General features: G+C 53.1%; 7 protein-coding genes across 7 annotated transcripts; 5 read left to right on the forward strand and 2 right to left on the reverse strand.

The window, feature by feature from the left end:
* The first annotated feature begins 181 nt into the window (after nt 1–181).
* Nucleotides 182–1,587, forward strand: B0T23DRAFT_133248 (uncharacterized protein). Its single transcript, XM_062832225.1, has one exon. It carries the CDS (start codon nt 414–416, stop codon nt 1,527–1,529), a length of 1,116 nt encoding a protein of 371 aa, XP_062692508.1. The 5' UTR covers nt 182–413; the 3' UTR covers nt 1,530–1,587.
* A 434-nt stretch (nt 1,588–2,021) lies between these two features.
* Nucleotides 2,022–4,471, forward strand: B0T23DRAFT_133230 (O-methyltransferase-domain-containing protein). The gene is made up of 2 exons (XM_062832224.1): nt 2,022–2,691; nt 2,761–4,471. Exons 1-2 carry the CDS (start codon nt 2,215–2,217, stop codon nt 4,042–4,044), a joined length of 1,761 nt encoding a protein of 586 aa, XP_062692509.1. The 5' UTR covers nt 2,022–2,214; the 3' UTR covers nt 4,045–4,471.
* Nucleotides 4,472–5,023: 552 nt separating this feature from the next.
* On the forward strand, nt 5,024–6,036 carry B0T23DRAFT_317689 (Mss4-like protein; the record flags this gene model as incomplete). The annotated part of the gene is made up of 2 exons (XM_062835016.1): nt 5,024–5,293; nt 5,572–6,036. The coding sequence occupies 2 exons, from the start codon at nt 5,024–5,026 to the stop codon at nt 6,034–6,036; spliced, it is 735 nt and encodes a 244-aa protein (XP_062692510.1).
* Nucleotides 6,037–9,007: 2,971 nt separating this feature from the next.
* B0T23DRAFT_133317 (uncharacterized protein) lies at nt 9,008–9,898 on the reverse strand. Its single transcript, XM_062832226.1, has one exon. It carries the CDS (start codon nt 9,708–9,710, stop codon nt 9,216–9,218), a length of 495 nt encoding a protein of 164 aa, XP_062692511.1. The 5' UTR covers nt 9,711–9,898; the 3' UTR covers nt 9,008–9,215.
* B0T23DRAFT_133318 (glycosyltransferase family 20-domain-containing protein) lies at nt 9,899–13,637 on the forward strand. Its single transcript, XM_062832227.1, has 3 exons — nt 9,899–10,581; nt 10,679–12,614; nt 12,672–13,637. The coding sequence occupies exons 1-3, from the start codon at nt 10,087–10,089 to the stop codon at nt 13,274–13,276; spliced, it is 3,036 nt and encodes a 1,011-aa protein (XP_062692512.1). The 5' UTR covers nt 9,899–10,086; the 3' UTR covers nt 13,277–13,637.
* Nucleotides 13,625–16,073, reverse strand: B0T23DRAFT_441401 (bilirubin oxidase precursor; the record flags this gene model as incomplete). The annotated part of the gene is made up of 4 exons (XM_062840773.1): nt 13,625–15,326; nt 15,444–15,563; nt 15,617–15,842; nt 15,910–16,073. The coding sequence occupies 4 exons, from the start codon at nt 16,071–16,073 to the stop codon at nt 13,998–14,000; spliced, it is 1,839 nt and encodes a 612-aa protein (XP_062692513.1). The 3' UTR covers nt 13,625–13,997.
* A 2,370-nt stretch (nt 16,074–18,443) lies between these two features.
* B0T23DRAFT_441406 (uncharacterized protein) lies at nt 18,444–20,405 on the forward strand (the record flags this gene model as incomplete). Its single annotated transcript, XM_062840774.1, has 2 exons — nt 18,444–18,538; nt 18,689–20,405. 2 exons carry the CDS (start codon nt 18,444–18,446, stop codon nt 20,403–20,405), a joined length of 1,812 nt encoding a protein of 603 aa, XP_062692514.1.
* Between the last annotated feature and the right edge of the window lie 753 nt (nt 20,406–21,158).

A 21,158-nucleotide genomic window follows, 5' to 3' on the forward strand; every position in this document is an offset into this window, starting at 1 on the left:
TGTTTTTGGATTGATAACCATCCGTGTCCATCTGGGGTATGTGATCTGGATCTCGAGTCTCGACTTCTCCTCCCTAACAACTTCCTGGGAGGGAATATCAAGACAAACTCACCACCTTGTGAAAAGAAAGACTGCAGTTTCACCAACATCTGCTATTTTCAGTCAAACGCCGCCAGTCGTCCATTCACCATCGAGTATCACCAGCCGACAAACGTTGAGTGTCCGTCACGACCCTGGAGCCAACGCAACTAGACGACCGTCACCTTCATTAACGAACTAAAAGGTCACGGTGACTCAATAGGCCACAAAGAGCGCAGAACACGGTCCTATAGCACAGCTACTTAAGATCCAATTCCTTTTCGACAAACGCGCTCCAGTTCAACCCGGCAACCACTACCCACAATACCTCCACAATGTCCACCCCAACAACAACAACAACCCTCCGCCTAGCCTCAGGCAACGGCCCCATCACCCGCTCCATCCTCCCCCATCCGCCCCGCGACGCCCTCCCCTCCGAACTCCCCATCATCTCCCTCGCCCCTCTCTTCTCCCCTTCCTCCTCCCTTGCCTCCCGCCTAGAGGTCGCAAAGCAAATCCACCAAGCCGCCACGACCAACGGTTTCTTCTACATCACCTCCCACGGCATCTCCTCCTCCGTAATCCAAGAAGCCCAAGAATCCGCTTTTCGATTCTTCCGCTCCCCCGTCTCGGAAAAAGAAAAAGCCAGCATGCACAACTCCCTCTACAAATACGGCTGGAAACCACCTCGCACGCAGCGCCTCAACCCATTTGAGAGCGTCGACCATCGCGAGTCTTTTTCGTGGAGGTATGATCCCCGGTATGATCCGAGTGTCAAGAACATAGAGGAGGAAATACCCGACGAGGTAAAGGCCATGATCAAGCATGACGCAGACGATTACCCGTGGAGTGCCGTCCCTCCGCAGTTCAAGGCCGCAGTCATTCAGTATTTCCAGGCGGTCTTGCAGCTGGGGAGGGTACTGCAGCGGGCGTTTGCGTTGAGTTTGGGGCTGGAGGAGACGGCGTTTGATGAGAAGAGTCGGTGGCCGGATTTGGGCATGGCTGTTAATTATTATCCGCCGTTGTCTGCCTCTGAAAAAGAAGAGGAAAAGGGAGACGAGACCAAGGTGTCGATTGGGTCGCATACGGATTTTCAGTTGTTTACCATTTTGGGACAGGATGAGGTGGGCGGGTTGCAGGTCTTGTCGAGGTCGGGACAGTGGTTCAATGCGAAGCCTATCCCGGGCACGTTTGTGGTCAACTTTGGGGATTACATGCAGCGTATTACCAACGACAAGTATGTGAGTACGGTGCATCGGGTGCAGAATTATAGCGGGAAAGAGAGGTTGAGCATGGCTTTCTTTTTTGGGTTTAATTTGAATGAGACTTGTGAGGTGTTGGAGAGCTGTGTCGAGGAAGGGGAGGAGCCAAAGTACGAGGCTGTTAGCTGTTGGGAGTGGACGCAGAGAAGGGTCAGGATGATGCATGATGTTAAGGGGGATGGGAGTTAGTTACCTAGAGGTAACCAAGGGTTAAAGGTGTCTGCCCACCACTTTCAACCACTTACATGATGCGTTGGGTTTTTACACCTTTAACCCTGCCTTGTGCCTGCCTGCATTCCCAAGTTCATTTCTTCCGTCGGCATCGGTTGCCTGGCTGATTCGCTGCCCAAGTCATGTGGAAGGAGCGACTGATGCTGTGATACTCCGGATGATAAAAGTGCCGACCACCGGTGGCTCGGTCAACTCGGATATTTGAAGGCAGTGTTCGCGACCGAACAAACAAACAAGGTCTTGGTTGCCCACTCATGGTCGTTGTTCCAGTTCCACTTGATCCCCTCCGAGCTCCTCAACATCCAAACACCCGACGCTGAGATTGAAGAAATCGCCCGCCCTTCCCCAACCATTCACCGTGAGTGATGCGGCGTCTTCTACTTCCGAGTCCCGTCAGCCGAAAAGGCCGAGCTGAACTTTGTGTGGCTGTGGCGCAGCCTATATGTCCTGATGTCCGAATAAATTACCGGGCAGTGAAGGGCGCGAGGGCATTCACCTGGGTTCAACATGACATGACAATTGCAGGCCAAAGGTACAAAACCATCTCCGTTAGGATCCAGCAGCCTTCGACTCTTCCAATTCTTGCGCCCACAACAAATATTTCGAAACTGCGCGGATCCATCGCAAACTGAAATAGCCCAACATGACGGACCCGAAATTCAACGTGTCCGTGTCGACCCTTGAGATCGACCACAACAACAACAACAGCGAGGACATGGAGTTGCCGAGTTTGTTCGTGCCGACTCCCGCAACTGAGAGCGAGAATGAAAGCAGCAGCGAAAGCCAGCACGAGAGCGGCCATGCTAACAACATGAGAAACGACGACGGCGAGCTGGAGACTGACAAGACAGCCGCCTCGGCCGCTACCCCGACCCCAAGCGCCCCGGCTTTCGACCTCGTCGAGGCCGCTGAAGCCCTCCTCGCCCACGCCAAGAAGCTCAAAGCGATTATCGACAGCAAGCCTACCCCTCCCTTCGGCTCCCCCGAGTCGGCAAACCATGCGCCCTCTCCTCCGTCGCCTGAGGAGATTGAGCTCCGCCAGCGCGTTGCGAAGCTAGGCAAGAAGATTGCCTTTGAGACCGCACCACCTATGGACTCGCTCAAGTCGGATTGGGTCACTGTAAGCTCGCCCCGTTCCCCCATTCCAACTCGCAACTGTTGCAGCCTGACTGACAGACCCGTGTAACAGATCGCCGACGTCGCAGCCTGGAACATCTTCCTCCACTGGCGCGCCTTTGACCACATCCCTCTCACGGGCTCCATCTCCATCGCCGACCTCGCCCGTGCTATCAATGCCGACGAGTCTCTCGTCTCCCGCATCGCCTGCATGCTAATCTCTACCGGCAAACTCATCGGCTCCCGCCTCGGCGGTGAAGCAGAGAAAGGACCGCCCACCCACGTCTCCCACAGCCGCATCTCCCGCCTTCTTCGTACCAACACTTCGCCGGCCACCGCTGCCCTCGCCATCGTTAGTTTCGGCAACGGCATGAAGGGCTTCGCAAAGTGGCCCGAGTACTTTTCCACCTACGACAGACAGGAACCCCACCCATCGGATAATGAGATCTTGGTCCATGATAGTAATGGCATTGTCGTGACGACCAAGAGACGCGGCGCACAAGACGGTACTAGCAAAAGCTACATCCCGACACCCTTTTCTCTTGGCTGGGGCCACCCGGCCCTGGCGCCGTGGGAAGTCAAAGCCCGCTACCCGGAGTATGCGCGCCACTTTGAGATGGCCATGGCAGCCAAGGACAAGGGTGCGCAGGGCGCTTTGGGCGGCGATTTGGGCGTTGGCGGATATCGCGGTATCAACTCTGAGTATCCGGCCAACAAGTTCTCGCTTACTTGGCTTGCCGAAGTTGCCCAGCTGCAACGGCAGCTGCAACAACAGCTGCACATGCTCGGAGACGTCAACACCAGTTTGAAGCCCTTGGTAGTCGATGTCGGCGGCGGACTGGGCCACTTCCTAGCCAACCTCCTGGCTAACATTCCGGAGGTTAAGCCGGAGCAGTGCATCTTGCTGGACAGGCCCGAGGTTATTGCCCAGGTCGCAAAGAACATGGAGGGTGGTGATGAGAGGTTGAAGGGTGTCATGACCATGGCACATGATTTCTTCCAGCCCCAACCTGAGGAAGCCAAGGGAGCAACGGTCTACGTCGTCCGTCGTGTGCTACTGGACTATTGCGATGAGCAGGCCGTGTGGATTCTGAAGCACTTGAGGTGTGCGCTCAGCGGCAGCGAGGGAAGAATCGTCATCATGGAGGGAGTCCTGTTGGACAAGCCGACGCCGGAGAACAGACTGGTGGACATGGTGATGATGAACCTGGGAGGCAAGTTGAGGAACGCAGAGGGTTACAGGAAGCTTTGTAAGGAGGCTGGCCTGAAGGTTACGGGATACTGGGTGGATGTGGAGGGCGCGAGTTGCGTTGTTGAGTGTGTCAAGGAGGATGGAACTGATGGCTCTGAGGAGTGATGATAGTCTCTCTGCATCTACTGCTGACTGGGTTCAGTGAAGCTGAGGACACCAGTCATGGGAGCTGAAAGAAGCCCAGGAAGAGGAAAGGAAAGGCAAGGCTTGGAAGAAAGAGATGGGAAGTAGAGCCGCTGGCCGGAGTGTCAATGCCAGGGTTCAAGGTGCACATATCCCAGGGTTACGTATGTACATTTTCCACATCTGGAGCCCCACGCAAGCGGGCAAACTGGTGATGACTTTACACCACCCTTCCATAGCTGTAAATAAGCAAATCAATTGACCACTTCAATCAACTTTTGCCGTCGCAACAGTTTCATATTTCCCCTTTGTGCAAGGTCGTTCCTTTTTGCCAGCAGACTATCGATAGTGACGTCACTGCTACCCCACATCCATCGGCGATGAACCGCCCGTTGGCCGTTCCTGAGATTTGAGTGCCGATTGCGAATGCAACAACCCGTTGATCGGTGACGACAACCTCAGGATTGGAGCACGTAAACAGCATCATTTGGCATCATTGATTTACGCAGTACCTAGGCTGGACCGGAGCATTTGCTACGGTGAGTTGGGAAGGGAAGGACAGAGGCGGAGGTGAGAGACAGAAGGCGAGAGATGGACATGATGAAGGTGGAATATTATATGAAGGAAGGAACTCTTATGTAGACCTGGAACGAAAGAAACAAACATTGAATCAGTTTGTGATACCTCTCATCGACGACCAGTTTACATTATTACCAATTCACATTGAAGAACCCCGAATCTTGAAGCCGCTTCAAGGGAAAAGCAAACACCAGCAACAACTGACGTAAACAAACAACCCGCAGCTTGATACACAGCTCGAACCGCAGCACAGCTTATGCTCCTCGCCCGCCGCGCGTTACGCCCCTCATCTACCAGTTTTCCACTTTCCAAAATCATCATCACCCTTCCCATTACCACCCGCTTCATCTCAACAACAACAACGACTCCCACCAACCTCAAAATGTCCCCCAACAACAATAACAACAAAGACACCAAACAAGAGGGAGGAGGAGGGGAGGAACCTCACCAATACCAATCCGGCAACCGCACCGATCGCCCCGAAGACGAATGGAAGTTCCGCGCGCCGTACAAGATCCACGACAAGGGCGAAGACTTTCAGGTCAAGTGGCGGGGGAAGTGCCATTGCGGGGCGGTGCAGTATGAGTTGAGTAGGGAGAAGCCGTTGGCGAGCAAGTATTGTCATTGTACGACTTGTCAGCGGATGCATGGGGTGAGTTTTTTTTTTTTTTTTTTCTTTTTTTGTTTTTCTTTTGAGTGGAGGGAGGGAATAAAACGAAAAAAAGAGAAAGAAGGAAAGGAAGAAAGAAAGAAGAAGAAGAAGAAGAAGAGAGGAAGAAAAAGGAAGAAGGACAAAAAAAATCGAGCGTAGCGAGGAGAAAAAAAAAAAAAAAAAAAAAAAAAAAAAAAAAAAAAAAAAAAAAGAAAAAAAAAAAAAAAAGAGCGAATTCGAGCGTAGGGAGGAACAAATTGCTAACAGAAAGTATCCAGGCCCCCTTCCAATGGGCAGCCATCTTCCACAAGTCCGACATCAACTTCACCAACGGCCACCACGATCTCGGATGGTACGACCCAACCGCCAAGTCGACAACACACCACCTGCCATGCAAGGTGCAATGCGCCTACTGCCGCACGCCCATCATGGACGAAGGGCGCAACATGATTTTGTTGTTCCCTACCCTGATTGAAGGGATTAATTCCCCAGAGGGGAAAAAAGCGTTTGAAGTGCAGAGTCACATGTTTTACCCGCAGAGGGTGGTGGATATCAAGGATGGAAAACCTAAATTCAAGGGACTGGCGGATGAAACTAATTTGGTGGATGAAGAGACGGGGGAGGAGGTGGTGGGGAGTAATCCCAAGGAGAAGGAGAAGAGAAAGAGGGAGGAGGAGGAGGGGAAGGATGGGGAGGGGGATGGGGAGAAAGGAGAAAAAAGGGAGAAGAAGAAGGATGAGTGAGTGGGGGTTGTGGAAGGAAGTTGTGGTTGAGGCATGAAAGCATAAGCATAAACAATGAGTTTACCACACACTTTTTTCCGCTTTTTGGTAATTTTTTTTTCACGATGGTGTTGCAGAACAGTGAGTGGACAGTGAACAGGCAGTCAGCCAAAAGACCATCGACATCGACAGCAATCAACGGCATCGTGTGCGAAATCGGCACACCACAAACACAAACAAAACAGACTGCACTACATCAAACCATCAAACGATGCGAGTTCAGCGTTCATCTAGATGTAGATGTAAATCTATGGGAATGGAAGCACGACTTTCCTTCGTATCTCCAGTCGCTGTATAGAATGTTGTTCGAGGCAATCGCTGAGTTTGTAGAGAACTAAAAAATCGGATGCAATCGCCCTCTTTTTGTTAGTTCAACTGGGCGCGCGCTTGACTGCATCGCAAAGGATGTGACCGTGGGGGGTGATGATGGATGAGAAAGGTCTCGACTGTCGAGGTTCATACTCCAGCTCCCGGAGAGAAAGGGGACCTTGATGGTTTGGTGTTGCGATCATAACGTATTAGCACGGAATTACTACGTGATCATGTTAGTGCTGTATCATACCAGCCCAGTGAGCTGGATGCCGGACCAGGCCAATACAGTAATGGCGGACAACGACACGATCGGCTATCTCCATCGATAACTCAAGATAACGACATCAATAACACCAGACGACGGGAAGAAGCGAGAACCAACCGCTCATCCATTCTGGGAGCAATGGGCTCTTCATTGGTCGGCGTTATTCAGTCCAGTACTCACTTGTACACGATTCCGCTTCAGCGCTGTGTACGATTGAGATACTTCAGCCTGATATTCATGTTGTTTCTCACGCATGTCGGGCCGCTTGTATCGCGTCGTCAATGTTGGTTACCTGCCGTATTCTCGTTTGGAGATTGGATTGAAGATTGACGGCAGGCATTTTGCGGCAACTCGGTGATAAGCGCGGCAATCATCTTGACTGGGGGATGACAACCCTAACCCGTACATGATTGCGCCATGAGCACACAGGCCCGTGGTCCGGTCGCGGCCCCGGACATGGAATGATATTCGCGGAGAAAGTCTGGAGATCTCGGGGATGGTTATCGTATTGTAACCCGGGGTTGCACGTGCGATTTGGGTTTTGGCGGGGTTTTAGAGTGTGTGTCTGTGTGTCTGTGTGTTTTTTTTTTCTAGAAAAGATTGAAGATCATTGGAAACGGACGGCGTCAAGGTCGGTGAAGAAGAGTTCTGAAACGTGAGTGACTCTCGGACGCGGCGACCGGGTCGGAATTCTCCGAGAGAGTCAAAGGGATTGGGGATACTGTACAATAGAATTGATGTCTGGGCGTTGAAGGCGGTGACTTGGGCGGTGACCCCCCGACTGAGTCGCTAGATTCAGTTGTTCGATCACGATGCTCGATTCGCGAGATCCGGGGGCACATGGAGGGATGGGGAGGGCAATTGGAGGCTCAATTCTTTTGGTCTGATGTTTTGATGTTCTGCTTGCCGGCCTTGCCCGGGGGTGGCGGTGAGTGTATGTATGTGCACTTTGACATGCTTGATATGCAACATGTACCAGAGACACGAGTGTTCCAGCTCTACACTACATGTGATCTTTGCGATACCTTTTCACCAAAATCTGTACGCTGTCAACACTCAGTTTTGGGGGTTTTGACTAGGTCTCAGGTAGCTGAGTTGCCAGTTTCCATCACCGCCACCAAAAGCGAATACCTAGTCTGCGTGGAAAAGGGGATCGATCGCTTTTGTCATCGGTCCATCTTCGGTGTCTTTTGTCTTCTCTTTTGACACCTGATAACTTTCTTTCTGATTCTATTCCCAGAAGGCACTTAATCCCCACCAGCTACACTAGTAGTTCTCACGTTACGAGCTGATAATCGGTATCCCCCGTCACCTAGACCCCCCCTGACCAGCGTTACACAAACGAGCATCCAGGAGGCATCATCCACACGTGTACAGCTGGCGCAATTGAAATGGAAAAAGAAGCTTCCTTGGTTTGTCGCACTCTGGACTTTGCTAGCGCTGAGCTTACTTGGCTCAATTACGTCAGGTCACTTGGCCCATGCTTAGGTCTGGTCTGGTTTTGTCTGCACTGGAACCCCAAAAGGTACATTTGCTAGGGTATGTAGGTACATACTGTAGTGCCATGTAGTGCACCTACCTTGCTGCCTGCCTGCCTGCCTGCCTCCGTCTGCATCGTCGATTGTTTAGTTCCTCAAGAGTTTGGTGTTTGGGTATCAGATCAATCAGAGTAGAGCGATTGAACTGAGATAAAATTCAATCCCTCGAACTGCTATTCTGGGCACATGATCCTCAAGCAAGCGAGGGCTTTCATTTCCCAGTTTGGATCATTAGGTAGTTTGATGGCGACTGGGGAGCGGGCTGGAGTGTACCTACCCCGCCATCCCCTCCACCACGGGCATTATTGGAGGTGCTTCCCCCAGTCTCTTTTCCCCCATGGCCGGTCATTTGGCCGTTCATCCAATGGACATGCCTGGATGCGGATCTTCGGGCCCATATGCGGAAGCCTATAGCAATGTAATCTTTCTTAGGACAGTCTCCTAGAAGAAATATTCTGTCCACACCTGGCGACAATGACAACATTTGATGGTGCCCTCTGCCGCACCGTGACACCGAGAATGGGGCCTCCTTTGTTTGTAGAGCTGACAGTCACAGTCACAGACTACGTACCTACAATACAGTACTACAGACTCGCAGTCGCACCGAGGAGAGGGCACCGTGACAGCATGACATGCCCGACTACATACAACCCAAGCTTGGGTCCAGAACGGCGTCTAGCTGAAAGGTCCGACTGAAAGTTTGAAAAGGAGGGTGAATGAGGGGCATTTCTGGAAAGAGACCAATATCAGATTCAAGTTGATGGGTGGCATGGGCAGTAGGGAAAGTGTTGGTTGGGCATCTTTCTTGTTCCATGCTCATGCTGCATATCTGATTGCTTCGAGCCTCATCTGTGTACTACCATAGGTACCTATACAATAAAGACAGAGAGCGGGACATTTCAGATTGGTGCCCCACCAACAGAAGCTTCGACTCGATCAAAGAAAACTGAAGCATTCAGTTCAGTTACATTCCTGTCCCTCAGTCAGGTCTCTGTTGTCAACTTGGCTCACTGCATTCATCCAGTTCAAAGCACTAATCCCTCCTGCTTCCTGTCTGCTGCTGTCACTCTCTGCTTGTTGCCGTCCAGGCTGCATCCTCCCAAGTTGTTGCCTCGCACTGCATGAGAGGAACGAAGGAGAAAGAAAGAAAAAGTGGAAGCACAGACCACTTGGTTTAAACTGAACTGCAGTGGGCTCTTCCCCTGGCTACCCGCTGTTCCTGTCCACTCCACCACCGGTACCAGCTTCCTTGTCGCACCCCTTGCTCCCAGCCGACAGGATCCCTGCTGGTCGACGACGGCGTGCATCGACATCGGATCCATTTGAAGGCCAGCGAGACTGGAAGGACGGAGTGAAAGCAGGAACTGAAGAGAACTGAAGTGTCTCGCTGGGTGACGCATTGACAGGTCCATTCCAGTCGTTGACAGCCACACACCAGTCACCGCCCGCCCGCCCAACCTACCTAGTACTGCGACTGCGACTCCAACTCCAAGGCTCCTTCCTTTCTTCCTTCCTTCCATTGACTACCACCACTACCTACCGACCTACTACCTTCCTTGCCCAACTTCTCTTTCAGGCTCCCAATCCCCCTTCTTCCTTCTTCCTCTTCCTCTTCCTCATCCTCCTCCTCCTCCTCCTCCTTTTTCTCCTCCTCTCAACTTCCCCTCCATTCTTCCCTCTTTCCTTCCTTACTCAAGATACACAACCACAGGTCGCCTCGTCTCCTTCTCCCCTTTCTCCCCTTAGTACGGTAGACTAGACCTGCTTCAGTCTTCATTCTGTCTGCGATCTGTTTACATCCGTCCCGCTCTACATAATACCCACCCACTCACCCTTATCGCACGAGACAGAGCGACGGCACATCAGTCCGTCCTCACCTACCACACAACCGCCAAGATGACACAAGGACAACAGCAGCAGCAGCAGCAGCAGCAGCACCGGATCGTGATACCCAGACCAGAAGCCTCGCGCACCGAATCCTCGCTCCCGGGCCATCTGCGCCCCTCGGTCATCAATGTGCCCGTCACTCCGGGCATCAGCCGCGAGGCCTACGAAGAACAGCTCACCACGGGTCCTGGCTACTTTGAGAGGCGAATTGACGAGCACGACATTGCCCGGTCTCCAGGCACCGTCGGCCTGGAAGAGACAGGAAGCGTGGACAGGCAGCTCGCGGTGGGTGCCGATGCCGGCAAGGACTTTATGCGCCGTCTGAGCACGGCCGTCACGGACTCCGGCGCGGCGGCCATTGGGAGCCAGGACTCCCTCTCCGACATCCGCCACAGGTTCCCCAACCTGTCGCTTAGCGGAAACATCATCTCAGCCACCTTTACAATCCCCCACCTGCTCAAGTATACCAAGGCCAGCGGCGAAAAGGGCACCACGGGTTCCTGGGTAAGTTCCCTTCTGATCATATCCAAGCTTTGGCAAGACAGTGAGAAAAACAGTGGGAAAACAGTGGGGCTGATGTCATGATGCGCAACTCCAACAGGATCTAAAACCCCGCCGGGGACAGTCGGCGCTTTTCGATTCGTTTTCGTACCTCTCGTCTGATGACGCCCCATGGAATCACACGGTTGTCGCCTGGACTGGCGAGATTGAGGAGGTCAAGTCCGCCCAGCACGCCGGCAAGGCGCCTGCTACCACGGTCGGCCAACCCTCGCTCAACCCCCTTTCCCGCCCTGTGCCCATCGATGGCAGCGTCACTCCTCCGGCCCATCCCACGGCAGATGGTCTCTGGATTCCCAAGGAAGACATGCACTTGCTGGAGCACGACCTGTCGCACAACCGAAAGATCAAGACCGTCCCTGTCTGGCTCGCCGACGACATCGAGGGCCACGACGATGGCATCAGGCTGAAGGACCAGGCCCGCTGGAGACGCTACGCCGAGCACTCCCTCTACACCCTTTTCCACTACAAGCAGAACGAGCCCGCCGATGGCCGCGCCGAAAGAATCCAGTGGGCTGACTACTACCGCATGAACCAAAAGTTCGCCAACAAGATTCTCGAAAACTACAAGCCCGGCGACATTGTCATTGTGCATGACTACAACCTGATGCTTCTGCCTAGCATGTTGCGCCAGCGGGCTCCCCACATGTACATTGCCTTTTTCCTGCATTCGCCCTTCCCCAGTTCCGAGTTCTTGCGCTGCCTCCCCAGGAGAAAGGAAGTCCTGGAGGGTGTCTTGGGCTCCAACCTGGTTGGCTTCCAGAGCTACAGCTACTCGCGCCATTTTGCTAGCTGCTGTACCCGCGTCCTTGGCTTCCCCTCCGATACTACCGGCGTCGAGGCCTACGGCACACGTGTTGAGGTCGGCGTCTTCCCCATTGGCATCGACGCTATCAAGGTCGCTGCCGCTGCGTGGAAGCCGTCCGCCACTGCAAAGTACGAGGGGCTGAAGAAGATGTACGCTGGCAAGAAGCTCATTGTCGGCCGCGATAAGTTGGACAGCGTCCGTGGCGTTCCCCAGAAGCTCATGGCTTTTGAGCGCTTCCTCGAGCTCTACCCCGAGTGGAGGGAAAAGGTCGTTCTCATCCAGGTTACCTCGCCCACTAACATTGAGGAGGAAAAGGAGGATTCCGAGAACAAGATCTCCAGCCGTGTCAACGAGCTTGTCATGAAGATCAATGGCATGTACGGCTCGCTTGGCGACACTCCTGTGCAGCATTACCCCCAGTACATTTCGCAAGATGAGTACTTTGCTCTGCTCCGTGCTGCCGACATTGGCCTCATCACCTCGGTCAGAGACGGCATGAACACGACCTCGATGGAGTACATTATCTGCCAGCGTGACAATGCTGGCCCGCTCATTCTCTCCGAGTTCAGCGGTACCGCTGGCTCGCTGAAGGATGCCATCCACATCAACCCCTGGGATCTTACCGATGTCGCCAAGCAGATCAACAATGCTCTCACCATGTCGCAAGAGCGCCGCCAGAGTATCGAGAAGAGCTTGCTCGAGCACGTCACCAACAAGAACGTCCAGTTCTGGATCACCGGTCTTCTACGTCGCCTGATTAGTGTCCTCGCCAACAGAAAAGACATCATCGCCACTCCCCTGCTCGATCGCGCCACCATGCTCCGCAAGTACCGGGCGGCCAACAAGCGTTTGTTCATGTTTGACTACGACGGCACTCTCACACCCATTGTCAGGGAACCTAGTGCCGCCATCCCGTCGGAGCGCGTTATCAACAGCCTCAAGGCTCTGGCGGCCGATCCCCGCAACGCCGTCTGGATCATTTCCGGCCGCGACCAGGAGTTCCTTCAGCAGCACCTTGGCCACATTACCGAGTTGGGCTTCAGCGCAGAGCATGGTAGTTTCATGCGGCACCCGGGCTCGACGGAGTGGGAGAACCTGGCCGAGAAGTTTGATATGGGCTGGCAGGCCGAGGTTCTGGAAGTCTTCCAGAAGTACACCGACAAGACTCCAGGTCAGTTCTTTGATTCTCCTTTGCTTACTAAAACAATGGCTAACATGAATTTGCTAGGCTCCTTCATTGAACGCAAGCGCTGTGCTCTCACCTGGCACTACCGCCTCGCCGATCCCGAGCAGGGTCTCCACATGGCTCGCGACTGCCAAAAGGAGCTCGAGACCACCGTCGGCCGCAAGTGGGACGTCGAGGTTATGGCGGGCAAGGCCAACCTTGAGGTGCGTCCCACGTTCATCAATAAGGGCGAGATCGCGAAGCGCCTCGTCACGGAGTACAATGCCGAGCTCAAGGCTCTTGCTGCCAAGTCTTCGGGGTCGCCAGACAAGGTTGCTTCCGAGAAGCTCGAGTTTGTGCTCTGCATGGGTGATGATTTTACCGATGAGGACATGTTCCGCAGCCTGAACGTGCTGTCTGGTCCTGGCGAAGATGCCGAGATCAAGCCCGAGAACTGCTTCACTGTCACGGTGGGCGCCAGCACCAAGGTTACGCTGGCTAGGTGGCATTTGCTGGAACCTGAGGATGTGATCGAGTGCGTGGCTCTTCTCGCTGGCGTTGGTGGTGCTGGCGCTGGTGGTGTTGGCGGCGCACTGTCCATGGGAGAGGTCAACCTTGGAGCGTTGAGCACGGTTGAGGATCATATTCCCGATGGTCAGACGAATTAAGGGGTGTATAAAAAACCAACAAAAAGGACAATAAAGTAAAACCAAGGGAGGGAAAAGCAGTATGGGATTAGATGGGTTGTTTGGTCACCAGTGGCTGGCCGGGCTGGGCTGGGACTGTTTTTTTTTTTCATGTCCGTTGTGTTGATATTTTCCGAGCCCAGGCCTGATGCAGGCCGGTAATATCTGTATCCATTGTGCGCTGCGTTGCATTCTATGATTTTGAAGAGCGATGATATTGAAGGACTTGCCTTAGACAGAGATGGTGCGTTATAGGTAGACGGGGCTTGTGTTATGAGTTCATTCGGATCAGGAAGGGAACAATTTTTCATGGTTATGGTAACCTCTCAGTATATGTGTTCGCATAGGAGGTGATTTTGAGAAGGAACGGTGCCTTATAGGACTTTTCTGATGGGTGTAGTGACATTATTTTTTACATGTGTAATTGTGCACTCCCAAGTGGGATTACTGTTCGTAATGAATGTACCCCACTTTCGAGCTAGCTCCGATCTCGACTCTTGAAGCTATTCACAGGTCTTGGCATTTACATTACCCAGCTTTTCCTTCATGATGCGATTCCGAGATATCAAGTATATGCCATCTGTTGATCTCCTTGTCTTGTTATGTCCATCGATATCTGCCATTAACTCCTGACTTTGCAGAACCAGTTTCTCATCAAAGCATCCCCCCCCTGACTGCCCTCCCGAACCAGCTCAAGAGGAATCTAATCCTTCTTCTTCGTACTCGTCGATGAAGTCCTGGTCGAGGAACTGCTACTGGTCGTCGTAGTCTTGAACGAAGTAGTGAAGACCCCAGCACTGGTAGGGACCACAGTAGCAAACGTTGTCGTCGGGATCGTCGCCGCCGTCTTCGTCTTTGTCTCCCAATACTGCTCCAACACACTCTCCACCTCCTCGACCTTATCATACGGCCTGAACCCTGCCATCTCCTTCACCCTCGCTTCCACGGCGCTGTCATCAAATGCCTCGACACTCTGCTGCCTCGCCCGCCACCGCTCCTCCATCGGATCGATATAATGCGTCTCGTCATACCCCAAATCCTGGAGGACAGACACATTAAAAGCAGCCATCATCTCATGATCCTCATGAATCAGATTATGGCAGTGGAACATGTACACCCCATCCCAAGGGGCATAGTGCGCTTCCACCGTGACTGTCTCGCCCGGCCCCAGCCACACCACATCCTTCAACCCCTGTGCCTCATACGGCAACACAGAGCGTTTCCCATTCACCCTTTTCTTGACCCTAAAGTCCACCAGGTGGATATGAATAGGATGCGTCCACCCACCACTACTATTCTCCAGCTCCCACACCTCCACAGTTCCGCGCTTCGGTCTCGCCAGCACGCGATTCGCCACATCCGCAAACGATACGCCGTTGATTTTCCATTCGCCATTGGACCGTTCAAACTTGAAGTGCTGGTCCACTTGACTCTTTGTCTCCGGAAACGGAACACTTCTCAAGACAGCCGGTACCCTCGACTCGTCATCCACCTGATTCCCAGAAACAACAAACTTCATCACCTTATCCGTATCAGGATAATCCCTATCCGCACCGACCTCCCTCGCATTTTTCAATGTGACATTCTCCCCTTTATACTCTCCAAAATCCACAACGACTTCGTACCGCTCCGCCATGGAAATATACAGCTCGTTCACCCTCTGCGGAGCAGTGAGGAGGCCAGCATCGGAGGCGATCACGTCAAACCCGACTTTTGTCCCAACTTTGGCGTCACGCTCGAAATAAAGCAAGAAAGAGCGGGAGACGGATGCGTCGAGAAAGCGGAACCGGTATTTACGCGGTTCGACGCGCAAAAAGGGCCAGGGTTGGCCGTTTACGTGGATCACGTCCCCGTACAAGGAGGTGGTTTCGCTGGCGGGTGAGAAGAGGGAGCCGGAGGGGGTGTATTGTTTGGCAGAGAGGATTAGGGGGATGTCCGAAGTGCCGTACCCTGAGGGAAGATTGAGGGCGTCTTCGAGGGGGTCGTGCAGGATGTAGGTGCCTGCTTGTCCGTAGTAGGCGTTTTCTGCTGTCTTTTTGGGTCATGTTAGTTGGGGGGCATAGGGTGATTTGGGGTGGTGGGAAGGTGGAGGAGGGAGGAAGGAGAAGGCAGAAAAAAAAGGAGGGAGAAAGGAGGAAGAAAGACTTACGTGGTCAATGGCGTGGTCGTGGTACCATAGGGTTCGGCCGGATTGGCTGTTGGGGTAGTAGTAGTCTTTGTACCAGCCGGGGGGAGTGATGTCTTCTGCCCAGCCGTCGAAGGGGGCTCTCTGTGTTGTGTTAGTTCGGGTGTTTCTGTCTTTTAGAAATTGGGAGGACCTACCGAGTAAGACCCATGAAGATGCACCGAGTTGGCCAACCTTGCATTATTGATAAACCTCACTACCGTCTCGGTCCCCTTTTCTACTATGAACGTCGGACCCGGTGAGATGCCATCGTACCCCCAAAGCGTCGCCGGTCCACGGTCGGGATAAACCTGGGACTTGAACTCTTTGATTTCAACCTCGTAGTAGAGGATGTTCTTGCCCGTGATGGGGTTTACGATGGTTCTGAGTCAGTGTTAGACTGTTGATGTTTGACTTTAAGAAAAGAAAAAAATGAAGAGAAAGGAATTACTTTGACGGAGCCTTGACAGGAGGAATAGGTAAAGGGAATTGAAATGTCCACTTGTACTGGGGACTGAGCCACTTGTCGACTCCGGCAGAGACACTGCCTAGTTGTACGGCCGAGAGAAGAAGAAGAAGATGAAGAAGGGTCTGACTGAGGCTGAAAGACGCCATTTCGTTGTTTGTCTGGTGCGACTGGCTTGACTGTGTCCCAGAAAATTGGGAGAACCAAGGAGAACCAACTCAAGAGAGATCCTCGCCAAGGTCTTGCAAGGTTTGTGCAAGGCCAAAGTCCATGTCGAAAGAGGGCACAGCTTCGTTGCTCTCTTCCCTTTATAGGTATCTGTTGTAAGTGGCCTCTCGTGACTCGGGGGTCCATCTTACGGCTGGGCTACCGCCGACAACTCATCCATCACCTTTACCTACAGGTATCCAGCTGCGGACAGAAGCCGTAATGGCGTTCATACCTAGGTAGGTAGCTCGTATCGCCTCGCCTTGTCACCCATTCTAGACTGGATAGACCTATGCTCAGGCAGGCAACAAAGGCACCAAGACGACAACAAAATGGGCCATGATGCGCAAGCCACCCGAGAATAACATCCGAGACAAAGCTCAGGAATGTCCTAGTTTGGACAAGTGATGCTTGCATATGGTGTATCGGGTTAAGCCGATCCCGTGCCTCGGCGGATTCGTTTCCATTTGACCGGGGGCTGCTGTCTAGTGTAGGTGGCGTCGCGAAGAAGGTCTCTCGAATGGGCCAAAGTGTGCCACTGGGGCTGGCTGCTGCTGAGTATGGGTCTATTGAGATAAATCGGGCTGTACCAGACATCGCTCGGTGAGGCCTCTAGTTCCGGGTTAAAAAGAATCGAAGGCGCACTGGGCTGATGGCAGGAATGTGCAGACTGAAGACTGAAGAGAGGCGTTGGCTTCATTGTGAAGTCTATCGTATGGTAAGCGCTTGCAAACTCACGATGAGGACAAAAGTCCACAGGAGGTGAAGGATAGGTGTAGCGTAGTTCAGCTGAACTGTAGGCTGAACTGCACGGCGCCGGAGTGCATCATACCTACCTAGCCAGCGAGTGAGGTTGGTTTGATGACTGATGGCCGGGCACGATAAATGTTGTTGGCTGGTTGAAGAAGGAAAGAGGCCCCGTCACCGGTAGAGCGGCAGCCAGTCATAGCTTTAGGTCTGTCTGAACGAACTAGTGAATCCTTCCAGATCTGAGGAAGTCATACTGCCAATCTCATTCAAATCGGATCTATCCTCCAGTCCGTACTGTACACTTGGTAGCCAATTACATCTGGAGAAGAGACCTCAGCAAACCGCATGATTGGCGAGGACAGGGGGGATGAACCCGATTTGTAGCAGCAATAATGGGACTTAGAATCAATCGGGCCCTGGGCCAGGCCTTCGTAGACCCTTTTGTGACCTCGGAATACCCAATGAGGTATTGTGTGGCTTGTGGTGGTGATCCATATTCGGAACACATATCGTATTGGTGTGACGATGGCGACCCTGAAAATCGTGTTAAGCTTAATTCGACCTTGATTGCTGTCGGGCTGGAGTTGATGTGTGTGAGAAGATGAGCTCATCAGTCTGTTCCTTCCTTTGTTATTGGCAGCTAGCATTCGGCCAACCGTCCGTCCATGCCTTCCTTGTCTCTTGGTGATCATCTCACAGTCTTCATATCATCGTTTTGGCTCAGCTCCATGCGAGTATTTTCTTCTCCCCGCATCAACCGGTCGAGCCAGCTGGATGCGAGTCCATCACCATCTTCCATATGCAATTCCAGTTTGTTGTTGCTCACCTCCACACCTCCACAACCAGCAGCGGCTGTATATGACCCCGACGAGCTGGATACGTGATACATGTTCTCAGCCCTTGCCGAGGACACCAAATAGCACTAGCTACGGGATTGGAAGAACCCGCTCTTTGCCCCCCCCCCCCCTCCTGGCGATGCTTGAGACACACGATACACCACGGAAGCACCGGATAAGCGAGTTGCTAGGCAAACGCTCCAGTAGAACCAGGCTCCGTGAAACTTGACAGCCCTTTTGTGGCCTTTAGGAACCTGATGACCTGGCATTCCGAGTTATCAACCCAAAGACTGGGTATGGCGCTGTCCAGCCCCGATATCGTGATACCCGAGTCTTGTTCTCCAGGGTTCAGACGTCTAGAATCTGGACTAGATGCATCGCATGTCGATTTGAGTGTCGGCTGAGCAGTCATGGTGACCTTTCAGATCTCCAGCAGTTCCGCTTACGTGTGTCAAAATAGAGGTAACTTCAGCTCGTAAATGCAGCATATCGGAGTTGTTGTTCAAGTTGAACAGCTTCGATTTTGTACGTTGCGAGATGCAAGATGCAAGGAACAACCGTCTTGTTGTCAGTGTCGGGGCCTCGCGGTTGATGAAGACAAGTCGTGATATAAGACAACCTAACCAACCCCTTCAATGTCTGAGACCATTGACTTAGACACACCCATCGCAGCCGAAGTCTGCTTCCTCGGGGCTCTCGAACTTTTGGGCTCTAAGACAAAACACGATGCAGTTATCCCTCATATTCTCCAGCCTTCTTCTTCTGCCGTCCTTCTGTCTGTCTCAAGACATTCCATTCGATGTGGATGGTGGTCTAGAAGGGTGAGTTAGACATTTCCTCCCGCCCAAGAAATCCCCAACAGTTCCGTTCATCTGTCTCATGAAGCGAGACAGTCCATGTCTGAAAACACCCGACTGCCGAGACAGACATACTAACCCGCCCCTTGTCTCACTCCTTTCTGGACGAAATAGATGCACCATAACAGACACGGGCATCTACAACTCAGGCGGCACCATCTCCGTCGCCGGATGGACCATCAAAGTCCCGCAAAACACCCAAGTCGGGTTCCCCGCCGCTTGGGTTCCCTGGCGTGACTTTTGCGCCGACATCACTTTCATGAAGGGGTTCGAAGTTACTGTGATAGGCAACTCGATCCCCCTCCACGGCCCAACAGCAGGCCAAATCTTCATTTCTCAATTCTCCACCTCTTTTGGCCGGGGGTTGATCTCTTCCATCTCCTACGACGGTTCCATCCAATTATCCCAAGGGCCCAAGCTGCGCATCAACGACCCCAACGGCGTTTACTCGGTCGGATACACCTCCCACCCGTTTTGGACGGCCGACGATGAGAACCCCAGTATCTCTTCCTTTAGTGGGTTCCCCATGTGCGTACCCCGCAACGCTTCGGACGTCCTATGTCCAATGTCCAACCGGCCGACCATAGCTGGAAGCGGAATCAAACAAGGCACGTTCACGGCTCCGGACCCGATGGTCATGGCTCCGCTTGTTCCGGGGGATTTTGTCGAGTATGCGGGAGTGTGGGTGGCAGGTGGAGAAATGTTGGTTTATGAGCTCGTGGCTACCAACGTACAGATACTCACACCGGTGAACTTCCCGCCTTTTATGCGGATGGAAGACGTGTTGATAGGGGTATACAGCGGGGATGTAAATGCCGAAGTGGCGCAGACAAGATTCATAGGGTACACTTCTGCTGCGTCGGGGACGTCCAGCTTGACGATCCATGCCGTGACGGGGTTTGATATCTGCACGGGGAATATCACCACCAGACCCGTCAGCGGAGGCAGTTTGATCGCCGGGCAAGTGAGGAATAAGTTCCGAACGGGGATAACGAGTGTCGCGGGGGATGTGTACGCGCGCGAGTACGTCATTTCGTCGACACCAAACCCGGTGAGGACAAAGAACGGGATACTGGCCGGTCAATATATCCAGCCGGTGACAGAATGGATCCAGCCGGAACTTACTACCCCAGGACTACCGCCTATTCCGAACGATTTCTCGGCAATGGAACACCTGGTTAAAGGCCTGGGAAGGGACGAGGAAGGTAACGTCTGGGGTCCGCTTGATCCGTTCCCGCAGTCGGGGGTGATGGTTTCTGCTCCTCCTGCTCCTGTTGTTAACGAGTGCCCTCCAACATTGCCCTCACCTTCACCAACTACCATTTCCACTGATGACCCTCAACCTCAACCCACCACCACTGTCGCTACCCCTCCCCCTCCCCCTTCTACAACCACCATTACCCTCCCTGCTGTCACAAAAGACACAATCGCCATCATCGCCGCCACGTGGATCAGTTCCGGCTCTGGAACCTTGTCAGTAACATGTACTTCCTCCAACACGAATAACACAGCGGTGGGCATGCTGCTTGATACCCCTGTGCAGATGGGGCTGGTGATGACGGGGAGCACGACGCAGCCGGGGACGTGGACGTTTTCGAGCGTGAAAATCAAGCAGGTGGCGAGTGTTACTTGTAGGAGTAGGCTTGGTGGGAGTGCGACGGGGGCGGTGGTGGGGAAGGGGAAGAGGGATGGAGATGGAGATGGAAATGGGGAGGGGGTAGAGAGGAGGAGGTGGATGATGGGGAGACGTGGTGTTGGGAGGGCTGTGAGGGTATTGGAGGGGGAACATTGGGAGGGTGGAGGCGGAAAGGGTGAAAGAGTGAAAGGGTAAGAGAGGGATAGGGGGATAGAAGGAGGTTGAGGGAAAAGAGGAGGTGAGGTGAGGGTTGGAGATGAGAACTTGGCTATTTGCAAGACAGGCGGGTGGTATATGCCCGGCCGTAGAAGGGAGGGGTGATCGCTCTAGGGGTACTAGAGGACTGGGAGTATTTGTCTCTTTTTTCACTAAATAGGTAGGAGTATCCTACATCTGGATTGTCGAAGTGGCCAACATGTGTGGCTTGACTGGAGTATGATTCGGTTACATGCCCCTTCAAGTTCCCTCTTTCATCATTTCCTTTCTCATCAACATGGCCCTTCATGCCCTTCCTGTAGATGCTCCCTAGGTATCTGAGCCCACGGTATTCTCTTTTTCCACCCCAACATCAGTAGTTCAAGCTCGCCCAATCGCTGTGAGTCTCGAAGAAACTCCAAGGTAGGTACCCAAACAACCACTCATCGGTGCTTCGTAGCCACTATACCTGCCCCTGGTCTCCTATTGCGAGACGCCGAGACCGTAAGCCTCTATCCAGTTTTCGTCATCCTGACCATGGGGAGGTCATCTCATCCTGAATCGCCACTTCGCTCCGTAAATCACATGCCGCCATCGTCTTGCCAAGAGCGCCGCATCCTTGGGTTCTCCTCGGTCGAGTTATCCGAGATAGATCGTTGTTCTTTCCCCCAGAAATCCAATTCCAGAGGACCACTCACCGTCTCTACCCTCTAGGCACGCTGAGGCGGCGGCGGGTGTAGAAACGGTTCAATC

Source organism: Neurospora hispaniola (genome assembly GCF_033458365.1).
Source record: "Neurospora hispaniola strain FGSC 10403 chromosome Unknown B0T23scaffold_4, whole genome shotgun sequence".
Taxonomy (NCBI): Eukaryota; Fungi; Ascomycota; class Sordariomycetes; order Sordariales; family Sordariaceae; genus Neurospora; species Neurospora hispaniola.